At 37.1% G+C, this 25,361-nt stretch overlaps 2 protein-coding genes across 3 annotated transcripts; one reads left to right on the forward strand and one right to left on the reverse strand.

Moving 5' to 3' along the window:
• The first annotated feature begins 13,794 nt into the window (after positions 1–13,794).
• LOC149380671 (serine/threonine-protein phosphatase PP1 isozyme 9-like) lies at positions 13,795–15,650 on the forward strand. Its single transcript, XM_089630471.1, has 4 exons — positions 13,795–14,214; positions 14,364–14,923; positions 14,989–15,192; positions 15,285–15,650. The coding sequence occupies exons 1-4, from the start codon at positions 14,019–14,021 to the stop codon at positions 15,306–15,308; spliced, it is 984 nt and encodes a 327-aa protein (XP_089486597.1). The 5' UTR covers positions 13,795–14,018; the 3' UTR covers positions 15,309–15,650.
• A 4,735-nt stretch (positions 15,651–20,385) lies between these two features.
• Positions 20,386–23,449, reverse strand: LOC149380672 (folate receptor family protein). Of its 2 annotated transcripts, XM_089602168.1 has the most exons (5): positions 23,254–23,442; positions 22,919–23,062; positions 22,107–22,465; positions 21,452–21,771; positions 20,386–20,788 (listed from the first exon to the last, which is right to left on the reverse strand). In XM_089602168.1, exons 2-5 carry the CDS (start codon positions 22,986–22,988, stop codon positions 20,659–20,661), a joined length of 879 nt encoding a protein of 292 aa, XP_089458294.1. In that variant the 5' UTR covers positions 22,989–23,062; positions 23,254–23,442; the 3' UTR covers positions 20,386–20,658. The 2 variants fall into 2 exon arrangements, with proteins under 2 accessions (XP_089458294.1, XP_089458295.1); XM_089602169.1 differs by lacking the exon at positions 22,919–23,062 and having other exon boundaries at positions 20,387–20,788; positions 23,254–23,449.
• Positions 23,450–25,361: the final 1,912 nt, after the last annotated feature.

Consider the following 25,361-nt stretch of genomic DNA (forward strand, 5'->3'; position numbering starts at 1 on the left):
GCAGTCTTGATCATAAATATGCCACAATCATTTCTGAAGGAACAAAAAACGCATGTTTTAATTAAAATGTGTCATTAATAATGTAAAATTAAGAATTAAAATATTTACCCATTGTCTTGTTGTGGCATTTGATCGTAGTGGACGACCTTGAATATTTCTTCATGGGAGAGTAGAACGCCGACGACATGCATAAAATTTGGTAAAATGGTGGTCAAGTTTTTGACTTTCGTGTCCACAAGCGTTTGGTGTCCACCGGTGGAACTCATGGAGTCATACACCGTTATACACCTTGAACGCACGTTGACAACAAGAAGATACCAGTGCCCGCCATCTATGATAGGGATGAAGACATCATCGACGCCGTCTCATGGGTCCACCAGTTGCTCCGCTCTAGACTCCCCGGTAAAATGTGGTCGACGACACATATTTTTTCAGTTTCTTCTTCAAGAATACACCCGGATCTTGGCTAGCATTGAACTGAGTGTAAGTATCTCGGAGATACTTAAAGAAGACCGTGGACATTACGGTGATGGAGTGACGTAACAAACCCACCTTCTTCTTCTTCCGGAGGTAATACATCGCGACGTCAACATGCTGCACGAAGGAAGGTAAACATAAGCACTAAATACCTCGGACCATGAGACATGTGTCTTGAAATGACCCGAGTTCATGACGCATGTGTCACAGAGTGAATTGACTCCGTGACACATCTGTCACGAAGTGAGCTGTAAAACAAGACTTATTTTAAAAATTACTAACACATTAATACCTGATCAGAAAATCAACCGTCCGCGTGCCACATGTTGTAGAAGAATGTCTTCTGATTTATAGCCATCTGTCCAAGTTCCATTGAAGGCGCTATGGTTTTTTTCCTCCGGCTTATATTTTGGTTTGCCCTGAGATATGTTCTTGTGGCACTTCTTCAAGCCGACTTGGATCCATAACTTCATGACGTCAACATCATCCTGGTCCGGTCGTTTGGTTACCTCCGACAGCTGCAGTTCATCAGGAAGCACGTCGGGAGCATTCGTGAACCTCAGAAATGGAAACACCTTTTTGGAAGAAGTAAACCTATCGAGACTGCGTCGTTGCCGGGTCAACTGTTTCTTGACAGGTGAGTCTTCAATCAGGATATGGGAATTCGGTGTATTCAAGTCGAATATCTATCCAACAAGAAAAATAGAGTTCAAGTTTTTTGTTGAGTTCAACCATAAAATAATATTTCATAACAATTCATATGCTTATGTGAGTTCAACCATAAAATTATATTTGATAACAATTCATATGCTTATGAAGTCAAGAATTGAGTTCAACCATCAAAATAGAAACTCAAAATTGTGTTACCGCAACTGTCTGTGCTTGTGGTCGTGGTGGTTGTTGTGGTGGTGCTTCTGGTTGTGGGGCGTCTTTTTTGGGTTTCTTCTCCGGGCGTTTGTCCACCACCGCTAGCGTCGTAGAAGGGGTGGCAACGCTTGAAGAAGTGTCGCCGAGTCCGTGAAATTCAACCTATACGTGGGATAAGTTAACAAATGAGTGTGATCAATGATCAATATTAAGTATGAATTAACCTAAATTTTTTTTTACCTCATTGAAGTTGATTACTCTCATGGCGGCATCCTGAACAAGTCCGATAGACTTCCACCGACGCATTATTGGACGAGCTGTGGTGGAGACTCTCTGACAAACCCTCATGTTCGTCAGGAAAAGAAGACACTCGTACGCCCAAACCTGAAGCGGCTCTACGAATCCAGGGAGATGGAGCTTCCTTTTTTTTTATCTTGCTCCAATGGCTCGCCGCCCTTCTCCACAAACATTCGGACTTCGCCGAGAAGGTAGTTCCACACCACGTTGCCCCTTGGATGGCGACCGAATGTGTTCATGTCCTCCACCATCTTAATGAGCTCTAAGGGCATGTTTGGTTTGATGTAATGGGCCTGGAATGGAATTGTCATTACTTTAAAATGGGCTCATTCTATTGTTTGGTTAAAAAATAAAACTAGAATGACAATTCTAATGCAATGGTTATTCAGTCATTTTAAGTGAATGGAGATTCATTAGGGGTACCTAAAGAATCAGGATTCCATTCCAATTATTTTTTTATATCCTTAAAGTACCCTTACGACAGGAAAAGCTAACACAAATTAAATGGAGATTCATTAGGGGTACCTAAAGAATCAGGATTCCATTCCAATTATTTTTTTATATCCTTAAAGTACCCTTACGACAGGAAAAGCTAACACAAATTAAACCTAGCCCCAAATTTATTCAAGCCAAAAACTCTAACGATCAGATCTACCCCGTTCTTCGTCGGTCTCCGTCGTCGACGAACTCCGCCTTGACCCACTCCGCCATCGTAGACGTCGGAGCTGCTTTGTGTTTTTCAGGTGAGTCTTTAGTCTATTTGTAACATTTTCTTCTGAAAAAAAACCTGATATTTTGTAACGACCGCCATTGATTCCGCCGAGCCCATGTTTTATATGGTAATGGTTTGTTAACTTATACATATATCTATTTTGTTTGCGTAGTGCTTATTATTATTATTATTAGTTTCAAAGTTGCTCTGCTCTATTGTTTTTTAGGAACAATCAGTCCCTTTTTTTGTCAAATACAATTGCTATTAGACTTTTTTTTTCATACACAACTCTGTAGTGTTTGTGCTTTTTTTTTCCAAATAGTATTGTTATAATGTTATGTACGCTCTTGTTCAGTATTTTTTTTAATACATCTCTTGTTCAGTATGCTTTTATTTGTTTGCCAAATAATATTGTTAATTCGATACCTTACATGTATATAATATTGTTCAGTATATTGCATAACTACTATAGTATCTAAAACAAAAGTTTATAAATAACATTGTTGTACTTGCTGTATATATTATAGGATAATGGCTCGTTCATCTTTAGTACAACAACAAATATTAAGAAAGAAGGAGTTAATGACTCTTTTTTTACAATGGTCGAACATTTTGCGTAGTGTTGAGTGGTTTTTAAAGGTGTGCGAGACAACAATAAAAGATTATATCACAACTAGTTCTCTTAGACGACAGTTATATACCCTTGACATAGGTATCAATAGGCAAATTGTGCATCAACTAGTTTATGATAATAATAACACATGTAAAGAACAACTTAGGTTGAGTAGGGAAGCCTTTACAAATTTATGCACATTGCTTGAAACTAGAGGTGGATTAAAGGCATATAAGTATGTACAAGTTGATGAGCAAGTGGCTATGTTTTTGCATATATTAGCTCATCATGTCAAGAATAGAGTAATCAAGTTTCAGTTTATGAGATCCGGGGAAACAGTTAGTAAGTACTTTCATAATGTCTTGCATGCGATAATTAGAGTACATGGAGATTTATTGAAAAAACCCGAGCCTATTTTGGAGGATTCAACTGATGAGAGGTGGAAATTATTTAAGGTATTTTTCTTTTTAATCTACCTTTGATTTTTTTTTTCTTTCCATAACTGAATCTAACTAACTTTGAAACTATTTATGTAGAATTGTTTAGGAGCATTAGATGGGACATATATTAGAGTGAGAGTCCCTATGACAGAGAGACCTAGATATCGTACTCGAAAAGGTGATGTAGCAACAAATGTCTTAGGTGTGTGTTCCCACGATATGCAATTTATATATGTGTTACCCGGTTGGGAGGGATCAGCGGCTGATGGTAGAGTGCTACGTGATGCTATACGTAGGAGAAACGGTTTGCAAGTTCCAAATGGTATGTCAAATGTAGTGCATAGACTATTGTTAAGATATATTATGTCAATATATAGTCTAAACAACTATGAAATTCATTGTTGGTCAAAACACCTTATACCTTACATCGATTTTCCTATCTAGGTCAATATTACCTTGTAGATGCTGGCTACACTAATGGTCCAGGATTTCTCGCTCCATTTCGTGGTCAACGCTACCACCTTACTCTATGGAGAGAAGGGCCTCAACCAAATAGTCCTCAAGAATATTTTAATATGAAGCATTCATCCGCTAGGAATGTCATTGAAAGGTGTTTTGGTGAAATTAAGAATCGTTGGGCAATTCTTAGGAGTCCGTCGTTCTATCCAATAAAGACACAAAATCGTTTAATTTTGGCATGTTGTCTATTGCACAACTTTATTCGAAGAGAAATGCCCGACGATATTAGTTACATGCCAAGTGAGGATAATGATATGGAAGAGGAGGAGAATGAAGATGGAGAAAATATCGATGACTTTATAACAAATATTGAGCCATCAGACGAATGGACAACATGGAGAAATAATTTAGCAAATGAGATGTATGATGAGTGGAGAACCCATATATGAGTAAATTGATGTGTTATTTAGGAAATGTCTTAGGTGTGTGTTCCCCCGATGATGTCTATTTAATTATATATGTATATCCTTACATGTATTATAAAAATATAAATAAGAAAATATTAAAAAACAATAAACGTTCATACATTGTCATAGACTCGTATCTATTCTATATATGTATAAATAAATAAATAAAATTAACGTACACAATGCATTCAACCAAGATTATAACAACAAGGCATTTTTAGTAGTCCCACATTGTTTAGAAATAAGAAAATGTGTATTTGAAACGTCTATAAAGCTTGTAAACCAATTCTCTCAAGACTCAGGACATAAGGTTTTGCAGAACGGGATTTTATGCATCTTGGGATAGGATTGAAAGATTTAAGATGCATAAAATCCGCAAGAAGGAGGAACGCCTTGGTTTTTGCAAGAAGGAGGAACACCCGTTTTTCGAGAACTAGACTTGGTTTTCTTGAACCCAAGATTAAGGAGGAACGCCTCGATTCGCCCTTTTCGGACGTGTAGTATAGACAATCAGCGACAATGCAGAATCGTAAGCTATCAACATGGTTAATAAAATTTGTAGGCACCGTGTGAAGATAGCTCTGCGATGCATCGGTCGACATTTGGACGCTATTAATAATGGAGAAGTGAAAGTGTTTGAACTAACTTTGACAAGTTATTGAAGCAGTTATTATCTTTCTTAATGACACTAATCAGATAAATTTTACAGTACCGAGACGCAATTTGCGTCATTGAAGTTGTTCTTTGAGAAGTTTGAGCTTCATTATCCTATTCTCTTGGATATGGTCATCGGAAGGTAAACAGTTGATAACTTCTCTATTTTCTCTATAAATAATTGATTCCGATTTGTAGTATCCATTTATACTTTCTGCACAATTTGATATGACAACTTTGTTGTTGTCGGCTCTGCACCAATGTTTTGTGCACTGATGTGATTGATGAGTTTTTAGTATACCTCTTAAAACAATCTGTAGAGTTTGGTCGTGAATTGTGATCATGTATTTTTGTTTTGTTTTGTAGTGTTAGAGAGTTTCATTAAGAGAGAATGAGAAGAAAACAAGGATAACCTTTGTTTTGAGAGTACCATTACTATGAATTTTTAGTTTTCGATTTTAAGTTGTTCATCATGACAAGTGATTCATTTGATTTTGTATTGAATTTTCCTATATTATTGAACATAATATATTTGGTCATTAATCACTCGTTAACTCAAATTTTTCAAAGAATATTAGGCATTAATAACAATTTTTCAAAGCAATAAACATATATGTTTTTTTAAATAATCGTACTTATTGAGAACATAATGGTCATGTTGTAGTACCTAGGCCTGTACATCGGGTTGGGTTATTCGGGTTCGTACATTTTATGAACCCGACCCGAAATCTTCGGTTTGTCATTTTTATAACCCAACCCAAACCATTTATGGTACTGAAACCAAACCAACCCGAACGATATTAATCGGGTTGGTTTGGTTTGATTTATTTGGGATGGTTTAAGTCGGGTTGTTCGGGTTAATTTGTCACAACAAAGGTACAAAATAGAATCGTTGAATCAAATTCATAAAAAAAAACCATTCAAAGAAATTATGTCTCATCTCAAATTTAACTCCATAAAAATCTAGACGTCGTGAAAAATCTGTAAAATAATAAATAAAAAATGAGTTGTTGAAGCTAATATAAATAAGTCTTTATGATCATACTGAGTCTACTTATATTATCTATTTGTCTATTGTCGTGAGCATAAAGATACACCTAAAAAATAATTAATTAATTTAAAAATGCATTTATATTCTTATTTTAAAACCATAAAGCATATGGTGTATTTTTTTTTTACCTTGATAACATTTTTCATTTTTTTAGAGAATTTTTTTTTTAACGGGATCGGGTTGGTTTGGTTCAACTCAATCTCATGACGATCAAAAACCAAACCAACCCGAAAAACTTGCGGGTTGGGTTGGTTTCAACCCAAAAAATTGGCGGGTTGGAAAAGAGTACGGTTTAGTTTGGGTGATCGGGTTGTTTGGTTTGTCGGTTCTCATGAACACCCTTAGTAGTACCACATAAACTAGAGGGGATTTGCTTGATTTGTTGTGTCATTTATTGGGTTTTAGCGATACATGATTTGGCATTTTGGTACGTTGATGTAGGTTTCGCAGTTATTACATAATTTACTATGCATGTAGAGTGAATCGTCAATAATTCCGATTCGGTGTGATTCATAGAATAATAAGATTGTGCGATAGAAAAGGATCGTCAAATTATACCACTAATACCGATTTAATGACGATATAATATCAGCTAATAATATCGATTTAATGAGGAATCATAAAAAAAAAGTATTTTAGAAGACGAAAAATCACAAGTTAAAACGTTTTTAATAAAAAAAAATATAATTACTGAGATCCAATATGAATTGAATTGAAATCTAATAAACTTGAATATGATATGTTATTATGAGATGATAGTTATTGTGATTGTGAATTGAAATTGTTCGATATGAATTGAATTGAAATAAAATAAAATTGAATATGAAACGTTATAATGAGAATATATTTATTGTGATTGTCAATTTTAAATTATGATTTTTCAATATGAATTGAATAGAATTGAAATTCAATAAAATTGGAAATGATACATTATTATGAAACTATAGTTATTATGATTGTGAATTGTGATTGTTCGATATGAATTGAATTTAATACGTTATTATGAGACTATAGTAATTGTGATTGTTCGATATGAATTGTGATTCTTATTGTTCCTATTAAGTCAATTGGTACACTATTGACTATATGTTATCATACGTGAATTGATATTTATACGAATATACTTTATTTTATTACATCATATTTTCTAATATCAATTTTATGTTTATAATTATAATTTTATGTTAATAGTTATAAATTTATAATTTTACAAATATAATATTAATTGTGTTTAAATGGATCGTAATCGTACTATAACTCCTAATCGTATTAATTGGATAATATTCGTGCGGGTCGTAATCGTGTTTCGTTTCGACCATTTAATAATCGTGTTAATCGGTTTTTTATCATGTTACCGTAATCGTGTCGTTTTGAACCATTATTTAATCATGTTAGCGTGTTCGATCCAATTAAGAACCGACCCATTTACTGAGATCTAAATCCGTCTTAAATCGTGTCGTAACCGTTTCGTGTATCGTGTCTTGACCAAATTGCCACCCCTAGTTTTATGGAGTCTAGTCCAGAAGGCATAAATACAAGCCCTCAATGGATGTCATATTAAAGTAATAAAAAAATGGATATATTGTGAAGGGCGGAGTCATGGAATTTTATTTTATTTTTATTAATTGATCTGATCGGGCTGGTTTAAACCACGGGTTGGAGAATCATGCATCGGACCGGACCAGTTAAAATACAACCCATACCAGACTGGATAGGTGAAAACATAAACCGTTTTAAACTGGATCGTTGGTTTGAAAACCAGTGGTCTGATCCAGGTTTATGATTTCACTGGTTTTTTGTGCCGCTTTACCCATACTGCATGGAGCTATGGTGACTCGAAATGCTATTTCCAATCTTCTAAAGACGTAAGTGCCCATGAATTTGACATGTTTAAAGGGCAATATGATAATCTTGGCGCCCATTATCTTGACTGTATAAACTGTGCTTTGAAAATTCAAATTTGTTTCAATTTCTTTTAAAATTTCTAATTTGCAAAGTCTCTCATGTTGGTGATTAATGCACCTTGATAACCATATTAAGTGCGGAAAAGATTAATTACACTAACAAGAGCTAATTAATATTATGTTTATCTAACAAGATCTATATTTACTTATTAATTATTCATGAAAGCAATGTCAAGCAACCAATAAGAGCTAGGTTAATAGATTCAGTAATACTTACATGTTTTGGATCAGCCAAGGAATCAAATGCCGTTTTCGTTGCCGTTTCGAGTCTCCTGATTTACGGAAAATCGTCATGCCGATGGAAAACCCAACAGAAAAATTGTGGAAAAGGACAAGTGAAATGCCGTTTTCCATGGAAAACCGACGTGCCGACGGAAAACCGAACGGAAATAATGTGGTATTTTTCATTATTATTTTTGCTATAATAATGTCTAAAAATTATTATAATAATATCATTCCATGTCTAAAAACCGACGGAAAAATTATGCATTTAATGTCTAAAAATTTGCTATATTATTATTTTTCATTCAATTTAATAATAATATCACCTTCAAATGCATTCATTATCAATTAATACTGACGTCTTGCATTACCAATTAAACTAAATAACTTATTATTAAATTGTATAGTCATCTGTAGCTTTTTTTTATAGCCTGGCTCTAGAGGCCTATTGCATATGGGTGTCCTGTAATTGATTTTTTATGTGTACGTAATCAATGTGTCTTGTTGTAATATGTTTACCTTTTTTTTTTACAATTATTAATAAAGATGCAATTTATTTTACATATTAGTACTTTCTTTTAAAATTTTAACATTTGAGTCCCTTTCATTTACCATTTAAATTTAATTTTTTTTTATTTTTTATTACTTAATGGAAATTAATGAAAATGCTAACTTTCATTAAACCTAACGAAAATTCCACTTTCGTTAAGTAATGAAAGGCAACAGATTACTTAACAGAAATACCACTTCTGTTAAGTAATGGAAGACACACTATTGGAAATGTACTTATGGTTTTTTATTTTTTTTATTTTTTATGTTTGATGAGTAATTATCATATTTTTAATTGAGTAGATGATAAATTTAAGAGTTTATAATAATTAAATTTATCATTCATTAATATTTTATTTGTGTTTAAATTTTGCTGAGAATAAGTAAAAGAAATAAATAATAAAAATAAAGAAAAGAAAAACATTAAGCTCGTGTTGTATGAAATGATGCTTATCTATAACATAGATAATAAAGAGGAGGGTATTCTCAACTTTCACCCACACGCCGCCACGTGGCGTCGCCAGGCGGCGACACGTGGCGGTTTTTTTTTTTTTTTCTTTTCCTTTTCCGGTGGGGTTTTTTTTTTTCCTTTTTTTTTTCTTTTTTACCCTGCCAGCCTTTTTTTTTTTTTCTTTTTTCTTTGCCTTTTCCGGTTTTTTTTTTTCTTTTTGCCTTTGCCTTTTTGGGGTTTTTTTTTTTTTTTTTCCAATCTATTTTGTAAAAAAAAATTTATGTATATTGTTTTTTTCCTCCCTCTCTTATCAATATATTTTGTATAATTTTTTTTAATTTTATAATCATAATTACTGATGCTATATTATACTATATCAATAACATACATTATTTTGAATGTATATTAGTATATTGTTTTTTTTCTCCCTCTCTCATCAATATATTTTGTATAATTTTTTTTTATTTTATAATCATAATTACTGATGCTATATTATACTATATCAATAACATACATTATTTTGAGTGTATATTAGTTTTATATTTTCTTTATTAGATTATCTTTTTTTTTCTCTTTGATATTTATTTCTCTTCACCTTATATGTGTCTCCATATTTCATTAGTTCGTTTTTTTCGTTTTTTTTTTCCAATCTATTTTGTAATTTTTTTTATATATATTGTTTTTTTCCTCCCTCTCTCATCAATATATTTTGTGTAATTTTTTTTATGTATTTTATAATCATAATGTATGTTATATTATACTATATCAATAACATACATTATTTTGAGTGTATATAAGTTTTATATTTTCTTTATTAGATTATCTTTCTTTTTCTCTTTGATATTTATTTCCCTTCACCTTATATGTGTCTACATATTTCATTGGTTCGTTTTTTTTTTTTTTTATCCAATCTATTTTGTATTTTTTTTATATATATATATTTTTTTCCTCTCTCTCTCATCAATATATTTTGTGTAATTTTTTTTATGTTATTTTATAATCATAATCAAGTCATAATTACTAATGCTATATTATAATATGGCCCCGTTTAACATAGTTTTGTTTTTAAAAAAATTGATTTTATAAAAAACTTTTTTTTTTTTAAATGACAAAGTGTTTGGTAAACTGTTTATAAAACAGTTGTTTCTGGTAACAAAAACTGATTTAGCGTTTGGTAAAATAAATATATTATAGTAAAAAAACTAAAATAGTTATGTTCTTAATAATTAAATAATAATTATTGATATGCTTATTTATATACATATTTATAAATAATATTTTTTACGATGATATTACAGTAATTTATATAGCAAACTTAAAAACACTTTTTCTAAAAGTTAAGAATCCTAGCTTTTCTATCTCATGTACAAAATTTAAAAACGTTTTTGAATTTTTTTGTAAAAACAGTTTTGCCAATCACCGGATAAACAGTTTTGTTTTTCCTAAAAACAAAAAACAAGACTTTTTAATCCCAAACAAACGTAGCCTATATCAATAACATACATTCTTTTGAGTGTATGTTAGTTTTTGTTGTCAGTCCATTCCGGGTCGACGGCGCCCGCGGGCGCCCGCGGGGTCCCATGGCCGAGGGGCCAAAGACCGGTCTCATGAGCTCGGCCTCGGCCTCAGCTCGACCTCGGCCTCATGAGCTCGACCTCGGCCTCAGCTCGACCTCGACCTCATGAGTTCGGCCTCAGCCTCAGCTCGACCTCGGCCTCAGCTCGACCTCGGCCTCGGCCTCAGCTCGACTTCGGCCTCATGAGCTCGACCTCGGCCTCACGAGCTCGACTTCGGCCTCAGCTCGACCTCGGCCTCACGAGCTCGACATCGGCCTCACGAGCTCGACCTATATATGTGTATATCAAGGACTAATGATTTTAAGGCCCAAATCAATAAGAGCCCAAACAAGAAAATCCACTAGCTAATCAGACACACACTTCTCGCTTCAAATTTGAAATGACCTGTTTTTGTTCTATCACGAAAACCTAGGGTTACTTGTTTTCATTATCTCTCGCGATCAGACGAACCCAATGTTAGGGACTCTGTCGTCTACTATGGCGTTCGGAGCTCCGCCTTCGTCTCCGGCTTCGACGTCTCTGTTCGAAACTCCATCGCCAACCTCTGGAATGCCGTCGTCCATGCCGGCTTTAAGAACTCCTTCCACGCCGTCGTTATCCGCCGGAGGGGCTTTGGATCGCTGATGACGTCTCCATTTTCGGCCCAGACTCAACCACAATCGAGCTCGCTATTTCAACAGCCATCGTCGACCAGCGGTGGCTTTGGATTCCCGTAAAAAATTTAATTTAGATATGAATTTCTAGATCTCCATGTACGTACATGAAGAGATCATCCTCCTCGAAGCTCTCGAAATGTCCGTCGAACGGATTTCTTAGCATATTGAGGTCTTCAGCATTCGAACCTCCAGTGATGGTGCGATCCGCGTTCGGCCGGATCGGTGGAGAACAACGACGTCATTGCAGCTCCTGGAATTTGGCCAGAGGGTTCAGATCTGGTTCTGGTTAGGGACTCTAAAGGCTACTTTCCTAAATAAATTAATAGGTCGGTTATTATTTTAATCTCCCTCTTATTAAAAGGCTAGATACTAGCAAATCTCTTGTTTTAACTATTTTCAGAAATTTCTCCTTTTTTATCAAATGGAGAACATACATTTATTTTAGTAAACGTGGATAGAACCACGGAGAATTTCATTAACAACCTTCAATTAAATGGCGGAGGAAAACTGTGGTTACAACAAAGTTTTCTGCTCATAAACAACCTCATGCATAGCGCATGAAAGGACAACCCCCATCCATGGTGCATCCGCAGAAACCGAAATTGTATAAAAGAGCTAAATTATGAGCCATAACATTACAAGAGCGGGAAAGAAAAGCAAAATAAATACTAGAAAAATTCTGACAAATAACATGTATATCATTCAAGAGAATCCCAAGTCCCGTAGCCGGGTTGTTATCGTTCTTGGCCGCAACCACAACTTCTAAACAGTCCGACTGCACAACCGCTATTTTTCATCCCAAATTCAACGCCAAAAGCACCCCCACGCCGAACTGGCGTAGCTTCCGTGAAGGAAGAGGGTAGCCTAGAGTTTCTGGACAACATCTCGAAGGCCACAACATACATTCCTATGATCCCGAACGACACATCCCACCCCGAACCACCCCTCTATGCACACACACTGATGCATATCCTTTCGGTGGCGCCATCCACTTGCTCTCCTTACAAGGATTATCCCTTATTGAAGAGTTCAATTTGGCTCCGCGATACTCTTCGATAAAGTCACTCGTCCATTCCACCAAGTCCCCGGGAACCATTTATCTTTCCCATTCACCACGTTGTTCATATGGTTCTAATAAAAAGTTCAAGTTTGCGTACCTCAATGGTGTGATGAAGAAACTCAAAGCGTCCTCATCATGGAATTCTTTGATTAAGTCTCTAAATCCGGTGAGTTCCCACACTTTGTTAGTCCATCGGCACTTCCAAAAAGCGTGGGCAATGGTCTCCGGGCCCTCCGAGCACAAGGGCAAGCGGGGTATCAATGATGATCTTCCGCCGTGCCAATACCGATTTGACCGGAATCCATCCATTACAAACCCACCAAGAGATTGATTTCACCTTCGGAGAAATCGACATCTTCCCACGTATCTTCGACCATGAAGAAATCACCAAGGCCGTGGAGGAGCTCGGCGTCGAAATCGGGACTCCCGCTATTAACCAAATACTCACAGTCTTTAATGTAATGCAATCGGAGCAAATCGATAGCCTCCGAGGAACTTGTCGGAATGATAAGGATGGTTTCCGCATCCTTTCTCACAAACATCGTTCGGACCAAGGCTTCATTCCATCCGTACCTGCCCATCATGAGTTCCGCCACTGGCATATCCATCAGAATAAGAGGAGGGTCTATGAAAGTGAATCCCGATGATAAAAGATATTTGGATAGCTAAATATGATAATAACAAGGGATCGTATGCTTTTAATTTCAAATAGGCTTTAGGTCCCTAGATATTCCTACCTAGTTGGCCAATATACTTGTAGCTTTTTTTTTTTTTTTTTTTTTTTTTTTTTAAATGTATTTGGCTGAAGTATATTTTTATGGGCTTTTTTGTGGTGTTTTAGTTGTCTAGTGACTGGGCCGGGCCTATGTCTTGGACACATGTTGTGTTAGAATCATTAGAAATCCAATGAAAAATAACAATAATCCATTTGGATTCCGATCACTACTAAGTAGGTAGATTCACATATCATGCCGGCCATGACCAGGATTGCTAATAGAAACGCCGTCCAATATCTTCAATAAATAAAGATGACTTTTACCTATATTTATTTCTTTTTAATGAATGGCCATTACAGTAATGGAACACCAAAATATGTTGTCTCGTTGATTTGTGTTTGAGAGAGAAAAATCTTGTGCGAGCAACCAACCCAACTGACAAAACAACCAAGCAATAATTGAAGGCGAAAACTCAACCAACCGTCCCACGTGTCAAATTACGCTATCGTGCGCCGGTCTATGTTTTGTTTCCATTCTGCCTTTGAAGCCTTCAAATCAAACGCATTTTGGATCCATAATCTAGTTGCCTTCGCACTTGGGAATATATTGTAAAAAAATACAAATTTAGTCCATATTATATTATTATTATCCCAAATTTAGTTCCATTCCCATCCTTTGTCTTTTCATCTCTCTCTCTGATTCTTGTTTCTACTAATTTAATTAGGAGAAGGAAAGAAAGAAAGAGAAAAGGAAGGTGGGTTGAGAAAGAAAAGAAAACCCTAGAAGATGATGATGATGACGATGGAGGGAATGATGGAGAAAGGAGTGTTGGACGACATAATAAGAAGGCTGTTGGAGGGAAGAGGAGGGAAACAGGTTCAGCTCTCCGAGGGCGAGATCCGTACACTCTGCGTCAACGCTCGCCAAGTTTTCCTCTCTCAGCCCAATCTCCTCCAACTCCCAGCCCCTATTCGGATTTGTGGTCCGCTCTCTCTCTCTCTGGATTCTAAATCAATTAAAATTGGGTCCGAATGATGAATTTCTATTCCATCTTTGTGTAATATAGAAGAGGTGTGTCTGTTTTTGTATGAATTGGGGGAAATGAGTCTGATCATATGTAGCTGAATCCAGGCGATATACACGGACAGTACCGGGATCTACTTCGAGTGTTCGAGTACGGGGGATACCCTCCGGCGGCGAACTACCTGTTCCTGGGAGACTACGTGGACAGAGGGAAGCAGAGCCTGGAGACGATATGCCTGCTGCTGGCGTACAAGGTGCGGTACCCGGAGAAGATCCACCTGCTGAGAGGCAACCACGAGGACGCCAAGATCAACAGAATCTACGGCTTCTACGACGAGTGCAAGCGCAGGTTCAACGTCAGGCTGTGGAAGATCTTCACGGACTGCTTCAACTGCCTCCCCGTCGCAGCCCTCATCGACTCCAAGATCCTCTGCATGCACGGCGGCCTCTCCCCCGACCTCCACCGCCTCGACCAGATCACCCAGCTCCCCCGCCCCTCCGACATCCCCGACTCCGGCCTCCTCTGCGACCTCCTCTGGTCCGACCCCGACCCCACCGTCCTCGGCTGGGCCGACAGCGACCGCGGCGTCTCCTCCACCTTCGGCCCCGACGTCGTCGCAGACTTCTTGGACAAGAATGATCTCGACCTCATCTGCCGCGGCCACCAGGTCTATCATTCGCACCCCACCACCTTCTACTGTTCCTGTTTTCTAACTTCTTCTTCTTCTTTCAGGTCGTCGAAGATGGCTACGAGTTCTTCGCCCGCAGGAGACTAGTCACCATTTTCTCCGCCCCAAACTACGGCGGCGAGTTCGACAACGCCGGCGCTCTCTTGAGCGTCGATAAAGGCTTGGTCTGCTCTTTCGAAATACTCAAGCCTCTCCTCAACAAACCATCGCCTAGTGCTTCCAATTCATCTGGAATCATTCTAAAAAAGGTTTTTATTTTATTTCTCCTCTCTTCTTTCTTCCGCGCTCAACTTGTTTTTCTCTTTCTTTTTCCTGATAATAACATATTTATTTCATACAGCCACCTAAAGCTGGAAAGAGCTAATTCATTCTGATAGCTCTTCGGATCTAATGTCTCAGTTCGATAGGAAAGGCGGTGAGTTTGGGAAAACCCTTCCACAAAACAATCCGCAGAAGATTTGGATTGCAATTCGCAGAATCAATTGCACATAAAATTCTTAATGAAGTTTGTAAATCAAATGTATTAGCGTTGCCTGTGTAAGAAAAATGTTGGGGGGGTTTTAGGTGTTTTGTACTGTGACTGTGAGTAGATATAGGTATCGAGAAAGGCTTGCATCGTATTAATCTTTTTGTTTGTGTAAGATAAAATTTCTTAACTATGCTATTTTGTAATTTGTTTTATGAGAAATTTCACTGATTTACTCCTTAGTAGAATCAACGATTGAAATTCCGCGGATTCCGGTCGGAAATCGGACCGGAAACCGTTTTTTTTTAGAGTCTCAGTACTGGTAAGTGCAAAACCGGAATTTTTTTTGGATTCCGAGAAAACTGTTACGGTTTTTGGCGTTTTCCGGGAAATTCTTCCAATTTTTTGTTGTCTTTAGGTAGATTCTCACGCATTCCGACAGAAACTTACTGATAAGTGGTCCAATACAAGCAATTCTTAAAATGTGATGATATTTAGTGTTTTTTACTAAATTTATCGTTAGCTTTTGATGATTTAATTTAAATTCTTAGTTTCTAACTTCATTATTGTGTTTAATTGGAGTTTAGATTTGAATGTGTTTTTTGGTTTTTTTTGTGCAATTAGTTGTAGCATATGAAATTATATGAATAGTTAGTTGACTTTTAAAATGAATATTATTATTATTTTGATTTTGTACTTTGTATTGAATTATGTCATTAAGTTTGTATTAGATTTTTGTTTCACTATTATTGTAGATTTTTTATTTTTTGTTTTTTTATCTTATGTTATGTATGATTTTCTTTTTTTTAAAAATATTTATTCAATACATTCCTCTTACTAAATACGGTATGCAAAATATAAGCGGACACTTGTACTTAGAATTAGATTTTGACCTAGGTCCATGTTTGGTTACTCCAACTAAATATTGTCAGAATATTATAAATATAAATATAGAATAAATTAGTAGCAATTAATTTATTCAATTAGTTATGCTATATTTAATTATTTATGTTTAGCCAATCAATCTTGATTATGACATTTATGGCAAGTTTGTAACAATAGCACTATATGTACCAAGTTTGCTAATGAGAAAAGTATTCCACCAAATTATTTTTGATCTCATGGTATCAGAGCCGCCTTACAGCTAAACTCTTCTATAAAGTTTTCGCCGATTCTAAATGGCCAAATCCGATACTACTACCACTAGTTCAACCGATGAATCTCTTCAAACCAGTGGGTCAAATCTCGACTCTCATCAAAGTTATTTCATTACCTCTCATAAACTAAATGGGGGTAATTATGTGGAATGGTCCCAATCGGTCAAGCTCTATGTCCAGGGAAAAAGAAAATTCATTTACCTCTTCGGTACGACGGCAAAACCAAAAGATGGTGATGAAGACTGCGAAAGGTGGGAGACAAAAAATTTCATGATCATCTCGTGACTCGTGAACTCAATGGAAGCAAGTATGGGACGAACGTACTTATTCCTCTCATTAGCAAGCACAATCTGGATTGTCGTAAAGGAGCTGTATTTTTACCCCGAAAATTCAGGCCAACTTTTTGAGATCAAGATTGAGTTGAGAAAGCTAAAGCAAGGTAAAAAATCTGTCACTCAATAATACACCAATCTCAAGATTTGTGGCAAGAACTTGATCTCTACTGCGATTACAAGCGGAGATGTCCTGAAGACAGCACTCTCTTTCAGAAGACTGTAGCGAAAGAGAGAGTCTTTGATTTTTTTTTATGGGCCTAAACAAAGAGCTAGATGAAGTCAAAGGGAGGATACTCGGGCAAGAGCCACTTCCCAACACCATGGAAGCATTTGCTGAAGTTTGTAGAGAAGAGAGTTGTTGTCTGGTCATGCTTAGACCTCGCACCGATATATCTACATCTCCTCAACTCGACACAACCGCCATGATGTCTTCACGGCCTTGCAACCACCTGTTCACAAACATGACTAGCCGATCAGTCTATGAATACTGTACCAAGCCCAGACATGTCAAGGCAAAGTGCTGGAACATCTCGTTACAAAATCGATTGAAAGACAACAAAATCGGCTATCAAGTCAGCACCAGAACATCTCATCTAACCTCTGGCAAACCTTTTTCAACAAGGAAAACTTAGAGCAACTGTATCAGCTATGGTCTTCACATCACTTATCCACCAATCCATCATCCCCACTAGCACAAAAAGGTAACTTTAGAACAACCTTAAGTGTCTCGACCGAAAATCCCAACCCCTGGATCTTAGATTCAAGGGCCACTAACCACATGATTTGATCCTCCTATTTGTTTAACTCATATTTCCCATGTTCTGAGCATAAAAAGTTAAACTTGCAGATGGATATCTCTCAACCATTGCAAGGAAAGGTTCTATTATTTAGGAGAGAATATAGGACAATCATATCTCCTATTTATCCTAGTATATTTTAGGAGCAAAAAAACAGAAAAATACTGGTTTCTCCTGGACTGATAAAATCGCCCATAACCAAGTTAGGGAGGCCTAAAATTTTGCTTTTTCAAGGCCCAATAGCTTTAAACCCATGTAACACATATTTACTTGTCCAACAATAAATATAAAGTTTATTTACTTGATCTAGCAACAAATAAACAGCATTGCCATAAATATTTATTTAATTCACAAAATACCATTTGGAATTAATGTTGTCAATCACTATTACAGCAAGTGGGATTATAATAATAAAAGATATTATTATATTAACGTTCTTATCCGCCTTTATCGAAGCCGAATCAGGGACGATGGACCTAGTAGTAGAAGCTGAATAATCTCGATAAAAGACAAAATATTCCTTTTTTTCTTTTCTAATCGAATTGTCTAGTCCCTTACAATATTCCACCGTGTAATCCATGACTGAACCCAACTTTGGTACTAGAATTATATTTACTCATCATAACGAGTGTCCACTGATTTAGTCAGTACGTGATCATGATCCTCCAGGTTCTGCCCGTATCGAGATAGGTCAATTTGTTCCGTTATACATTTCTCGTTACATATAAGCCCTAAGCATCGTTGCTTCCCCAACGAAAGATTCAACCAAACGTAAGCCAACTTCGGAAGTGTGCGCAATCAATCGGTTCTGTAATCAACCCTTAGGTGAGAGAACATTGACCTTCTTTCAGGAAGGTTGGATTCCGTATATGTAAAACACTTTCTTCTACAATCATGTCCCGACTCCCAAGACACCTATTTGATCAGCGTCTAGCTAGCCTTTAACGTGGTGAATCAAATAAGCCGGTAACATGATCTAGAAGTCCATGATTACTTCAGGATATTAGATCAAGCATCATTGTGACCATCATAAACGGCATCGGCTAGTGCATCGTAACGGTCCTTCAACGACACATCTATCCAAACCAAAGCATGTCCAGGTCGTACACCTTCTGCAAGTGTATAATGCTCTCACTGAATGATCAACCCTCACTCATATTCCACATATATGACTGGCTTTCTAGGCGCATATCAGTCATCGATCAAGTTTTAGTTCACTGCCCGATCTCGGATGCCCAGCATGCTATTCAGTTTGATACAGACTATGGATGGTAGTTGTTTTTTATTCTGAATGTTACCAGACATCAACCTACTAATCATATGATGCTAATAAAGTAACTTCTTATCTTATTTAGTAATCATCATCTTCTAGTGGGCAATATTCCTAATAGCTCTAAGTATTCCAAAATGGAAAGAGGTTGCCTTAGATTAGATGAGAGCTCTTGAGAAGAATGAACTTGGGAAGTAACTACACTGTCTAAAGGCAAACATGTGGTGGACTACAAGTGAATATTCATTGTGAAGTACAATGCCGAGGGTCAAGTGGAAAGGTACAAAGCTCGACCAGTAGCTCGAGTGTTCACTCAAACCTACGGTCTTGACTATGAGGGAACTTTGGCACCCGTCGCTAAGCTTAACACTGTTCGGGTCCTACTTTCTTTGGGTGTGAACTTAAACAAGCCATTATTACAGTTTGATGTCAAGAAGCTCTACTGCGACAACAAATCTGCAATCAGCATTATAATCCAGTTCAACATGACCGCAAAAACACGTGGAGATTGACTGACACTTTATAAAAGAAAAACTTGAGAGAGGAGAAATATGCACGCCATTCATTTCCACTACATAACAGCTCACAGATGTGTTTACAAAAAGGCCTTTACATAACAAAGTTTGAAGAGCTTCTATGCAAGTTGGGCATGATAAACATCTTCGCGCCAACTTGAGGGGGAGTATCAAAATATTATAAATATAAATATAGAATATATTAATAGTAATAAGTTTATTTGCCGAATCAATTAGTTATATTATATTTGATTATTTATATTTAGCCAGCCAATCCTGTTTATAGCATTTATGGCAAGTTTTTAACCCTAACATTATATATACCAAGTTTGCTGATGAGAAAAATACTCAGCCAAATTACTTTTGCTCTCAAATATGGTACTCTCCAACTTAAAACACAAGTCTGAAAGGGCAGTCAATGGATGATTTCGATAAAATGAAGAGCTGTCGTAGATGGGCAGTATCAGTTCAAAAGAAAAATCTAAGTTATATCTCAGGCCTTTTGTTCCACTGAAGAATGTAATGGTTTGAGCACTTCCGTAAGAAGGCGATGTCAAGTTTTGATTTGTATTTATTTTTGTATCATAACAGTCGCCTTAGTTGCCTGAACAGAGAATTTTATTATAAAGGAACCGGGATACTAAAATCATCCAAATAACGGGGCAGCGAATTTCGATGATTGGAAGAGGCTTATGCATATAAGAAAGAGATTTGAATTCTCTGGGTATCTTGAAGATGAATAGGGTATTCTGAAGGAACATATAAGCCAGGCGATATATGAAGAGTGACTATGTATTCTACGATAGTCTTCGGAAAAATATGCTTTCCACTTTTACTCAATTAACACAGATGAGGCAAAACTACAACTCTATTCTGTATCACCAAGTTAAAGAGTAATCAACATTATGCATAAGATTTTTTTTTTATCACCGAAGATAAATTTGTCTAAGCAATGCTATTGTCCACAAAATTAAAATTTTCACTTACAATAATAAGTAATTTAATAAATAAGAGCCAAAAAGAAGGAAATACAGAAAGAGAAACTTCAAACTCAAGATGCACATCACTAGTAGTACTATTAAATAGCAAGAAAACAGTTTTATTATTACAACTGACTTCGATTCACCTATAAAATAAAAAGGCAGCCTATCTATGTTCAGGTAAAAGTGAAAAATCACCTTTTACTTGCCTTGTTATATCCTTGCTCACCAAAGTATCTCTGCCTCGTATTCATCATCTCTAGTTTCCTAGCATTATGTTGAATGGCAGCCAGCTTCTGGGCGTGCCTATAGCTTTTCCGTTTGCTGCATAACCAAAAGCAACGATTTCTCATCACATAGTTGACAAACATCCCAGTAGAGTCCAAAAATACGAAACCAACAATTTCGCTAAACAGCAGCCCATTTTAGAAAAAATTCTCGATGAAAGTTAAGCAGCAAACAGGCTATCAAGGAATGAATTGCAGTGTACATATTCAGCACAGATAAAAATGGGAGAGCGCTAACTATAATGGTAATACATAATTAGGGAGATTAAGATATATTTATGTAGAATACAATCTAGCATATAGCTCCTCGGAGCATTTTAAATAAAAATCATATAACAAAAATATCCCTGGCGTTCGGTGAAAATCAGATTTTGATACTACTTTTCTCAGGATTATGCGTTTACTATATATTTGTTAAATTTTATATAAATACAATCCCACATCCATTATTTTCAAAGTTTTGACGCGAAACAAATCATAACTTAAACCAAGTCATTTGTGAAATATCATCAAGGAGTGGACCACAAAACTATCATCTCATAGAAATTTCGGGGTTTGGTTATGTTTCCTTTATGCTTTTTCAGAAAAAAAAATTATAAACTTGCTTGTCTAGAGAATATGTTTCAATCAATTTGAAAAGAAAAAAAATAAATGATTGACAAGTTGAGGTCGGATGGTGGTAGAAAGGAAAGAATCTGACCTCAAAAAGAGCAATCCGGCTGTAAGAACCATTCCTCCCACGGCCCACGAAACTCTTTCATTGATAGGCATCTCGGCTGCCCATTGCTGAAAATCATCCAACACACCCCCGGCTCCGCCTCTCTGTGGTACAACTAACCGTGAAGCTTTCCAAGAGTCGGCAATCAAATCCAAACTAGCCTTCCCTCCGTAGCACATTTCGTCGAGGTGATAGTCGTCATTTACAGCAAAACCCGCAGACTGACACAGCTCTGTGCCATTATGAACCCACTTTGACGCCCTCCCACACACAAAATCGTTCACTCCACATGGCGTTAGAACCTTCACAATCATAGATAGATAGCAAATAAGAAAAATAGATCTTGTTGGTCCCTCATAAACTCGAAGCCTGTTTCTGTCCCCACCAAACAGAAATGAGTCTATGGACATTAGTATTGGTCTGGTGGTAATGGCGAACGCTGAGATGTGTGGATAGACGCACAGTCTCAGGTTCGATTCCCCCTACAATAAAAAAAAACTTGGGGCTACTGGGAGGGTCTCCCGGTCGGACTGTCGGGGCCTCGTGGGCTTATTAACGAAAATGATCTATAACATGCAGTTCTGCTGACTAAAATAATTCAGCACATAGTTATCATCTTCGGGACTTAAGGACAAACCTTTGTTACAGTCTCCATGGAGAAGTAAGCATCAGCGCAAGCATCAAAGACGTTTTCGCAGAAAGATGCGCACAGTGTCGGAGGTCCGGAGCGAACACCAATGGTTGGATCACAGATCGAACACTCCAAGAGTTCCCACAAATGCAAGCACTCTTGGCTCGCCTCTCCTGTTGAAGCAAGCTTCCGAAGGTTGAGCGACGCGGGATATGTCTGAGTTGCGTCGCAGCAAGTCTTCTTTCGGAACACCCTGCACAGGGTCATGTCTTTCAATCCTTTGCTTACCCTTTTTGGAGGCTTCCCTTGGGACGAGAATGGCGGAAATCTTCCACCTTGTGATGTGCATACTCCATCGGATTTGCCTGCATCGAAATGATTAAAAGAACATGTTAAATTGACGTAGCCCCGACTTACAACCACAACGGAGGATAGCTTCTAATTCAATACCAAAAATATTTTAGCAGACCAAAATAACACATCCAATAGACACGGGTGAAATGAAAGTACTCTAGGGGAAATCAGCCTCAACTGAAATAGCAGAGTGCTACCATAGTCTGATCATTTAGCTGTCCCCAATAACTGATAATCCAACATTGAGAAACGATGACTAAGATTTCATTTTCATTGTATCCATTTTAACTCAATTTTGTTGTTTGGGTTATAGGAGACTCAATTAACACATTGAATAGTAGTATTACTATTTAGACGCGAGTGAATCGAAACATTATAGGGAAAAACAGCTTCAGCTGAAGAATAAAAAAATGCAATCCTAACAGCTAGTTTGATCCTTTGCAAATTCCCAACGATCCATTTACATGCCACACGGACATAGTCTGATGTGCACAGTATAGCTTTGGAAAAGAAGCAAAAGTGTCTTTCTTTCATTTTTTTAACAGAGTTCCAGCACCGGGGCGAGGTAACGATGAACACTCATTACCGAATGCACGACTGTTTAAGACCTAATGATTACAACAATACAGTCAGTAGTTACATAACTTCAAACAAGGTTAGAGAAACAAAAACAAACCAAAAAAACAAAAAATTTGAGGTAACCAAGACCCATAAATAGAATTAATAAGAGCTCTATAAATTCAAACTTCATCAGAATGAAGAAAAGCAAGATGCGAAGTGATAGAATTGATTGAGTTACCAGAGGAAACTGGGACACGGAGATTGAAGAGAAACAAAAGTAACAGACAGTGAGACCAGCAAGCCATTGTTTTGGTTGAATCACATCGGAGTCAGAACGTACGAAGCTAAAGACGACTTTTGCGACATCGACGGATTGTTGTGTCCTGTGATCGACGAAGCTCGGCCAGTTTCTGTTGAAATCTCCATAACCCGATTCGTTGATCAGTTTGATTATTGGGCTTGGGCCTGTAGTTCTGTACTTTCACAGTACTTTCACAGAGTGTTAATTTCATTAAGGATTATTTACAGCAATGCCTCCTGCACGTGTAACACTATGCCCCCTCAATTAGAAAACCGTACACAGCCAACCTTAAAATCTTGCATCATAACAAACATAGTCCTTCCGTCACATATTTTTGACGGACGTTGGGTGTGTGATCACGTTTTTAGCACGTGACAAAGGCCCAATTGTTAAAGAGAAGTTAAAAAAAAACCTTAGTTCATCTTCTTCTTCCGTGTTAAAAAAAAACTTTAGATACGGGTACTCGTGAAACACTAGGGCCGCCCGATCGTCTTTCGAAAGCAGTTCGGCCCCTTTGTTCTCCAAGTCCGAGAGGGACAACACTTTTGCGAGAGGTGTTGTATCGGCTCGAGATTTCGGTTCGGAAGATCTGGGCCGTTGCGGAGAGTCTCTCAGTTGCCTTGAGGATTCTCTCAACCCGGGTCTGGGAATTTGACCCGGGTTTCGATCGGCTTGATTACTGGGCTGCTGAGTACTGTTCGATTCGACTGACAGGCCCGAGAGAAGGAGAGCTATCTTGTGGGAGAGACGCTTGTCGAGGTCCACGTCATCAGGAAGCGAAGCAAACACGCGAGTGAACAGTTTGGTCATCACATACTTCTCCAGTCCCTGTGAATTACAGTTCATCAATCTCCATTTTACAGTTGACTTTTCTCAATCCAAATTCAGGGACTGACCTCGCCGGCGCCGTCGAGCTCGTCGTCGGAGCAGCCGGACCAGAGCGGGTGGGCTCTGAATCGGACTCCATACGGGAGTGGAAGTCCTGTACGGCGGCGCTGTCCCGATCCGGATCCGGCGGGTTGTTCGAGAACGAGACGATGAAGCTGCGACGTACGGGAGAGGGATGACAAATTCATTATTACTTATATTTATCCAATTACATTTTTATCCTTATCACGTGCTAAAAACGTGACCACACACCAACGTCCGTCAAAAATATTTGACAGAAGGTCTAAGTTTGCTACGATGCAGGATTTTAAGGTTGGCTGTGTACGATTTTCAAAGTCAGGGGGCATAGTGTTACACGTGCATGAGTTCAAGGGGTATTTATGTAAATAATCCTTTCATTAATTAGACCTAAAAGTTTATTAAATAGGGAGTTTGCCAATTCTATGAGTTTTAAGAGGGTTTTGGATTTTTTTGGACTTTTTTTTTTTCTAAAAAGTCACAAATATGACCTTGACACTTTTTTCATTTATGTAATTAACATTATATCTTTATTTAGGATAAATTACACTATTGCCCCCTCAACTATGACGTTGATAACGTTTCACCCTCTGAATTATGAAATCTTACACGACAGACCTTAAAATCCTACATTGTAACAAACATCTCCTTCTGTCAGGTTTTATTAACGGCTGTCAAGTGTTTAAAGGGTAAATCGATAATTGTGCAATTAAAAAATTATTACTTTTATTTATTTTGTGCCTCGTTACTCTTTTCTCCACATTGAAACCCCTAAATCCCCAAATCTACTTGACGGTGTGAAATCATTAAAGGTAAAGAAGTATTTTTTTCTTCATTAATTTTTTTAGTTTTTTTTATTATTATTCTGGTTATATATAAATAATCAAATGTTTTTATTAGTATCTCTATGTTTTCATGATATACACAAACATATGTATACATATGCACAAACACATACAAATTTTTTTGATAAAAATCGGTAAATCCACACAAACACACACACACATATTCTTTCCAAAAAAGACTAGCGTTTAGCTGTTAGCATATGTGACTCACACATCTCTCTGTCTCTCTCTATCTTTCCAATCTACAACTCACCCAAACAAAAAAGAAAGAAAATTATGAATCCATCCTCAGCT

Source organism: Urtica dioica, chromosome 11 (genome assembly GCF_054948205.1).
Source record: "Urtica dioica subsp. dioica isolate 48M chromosome 11, U.dioica_male_clone48M_v1_H2, whole genome shotgun sequence".
NCBI lineage: Eukaryota > Viridiplantae > Streptophyta > Magnoliopsida > Rosales > Urticaceae > Urtica > Urtica dioica.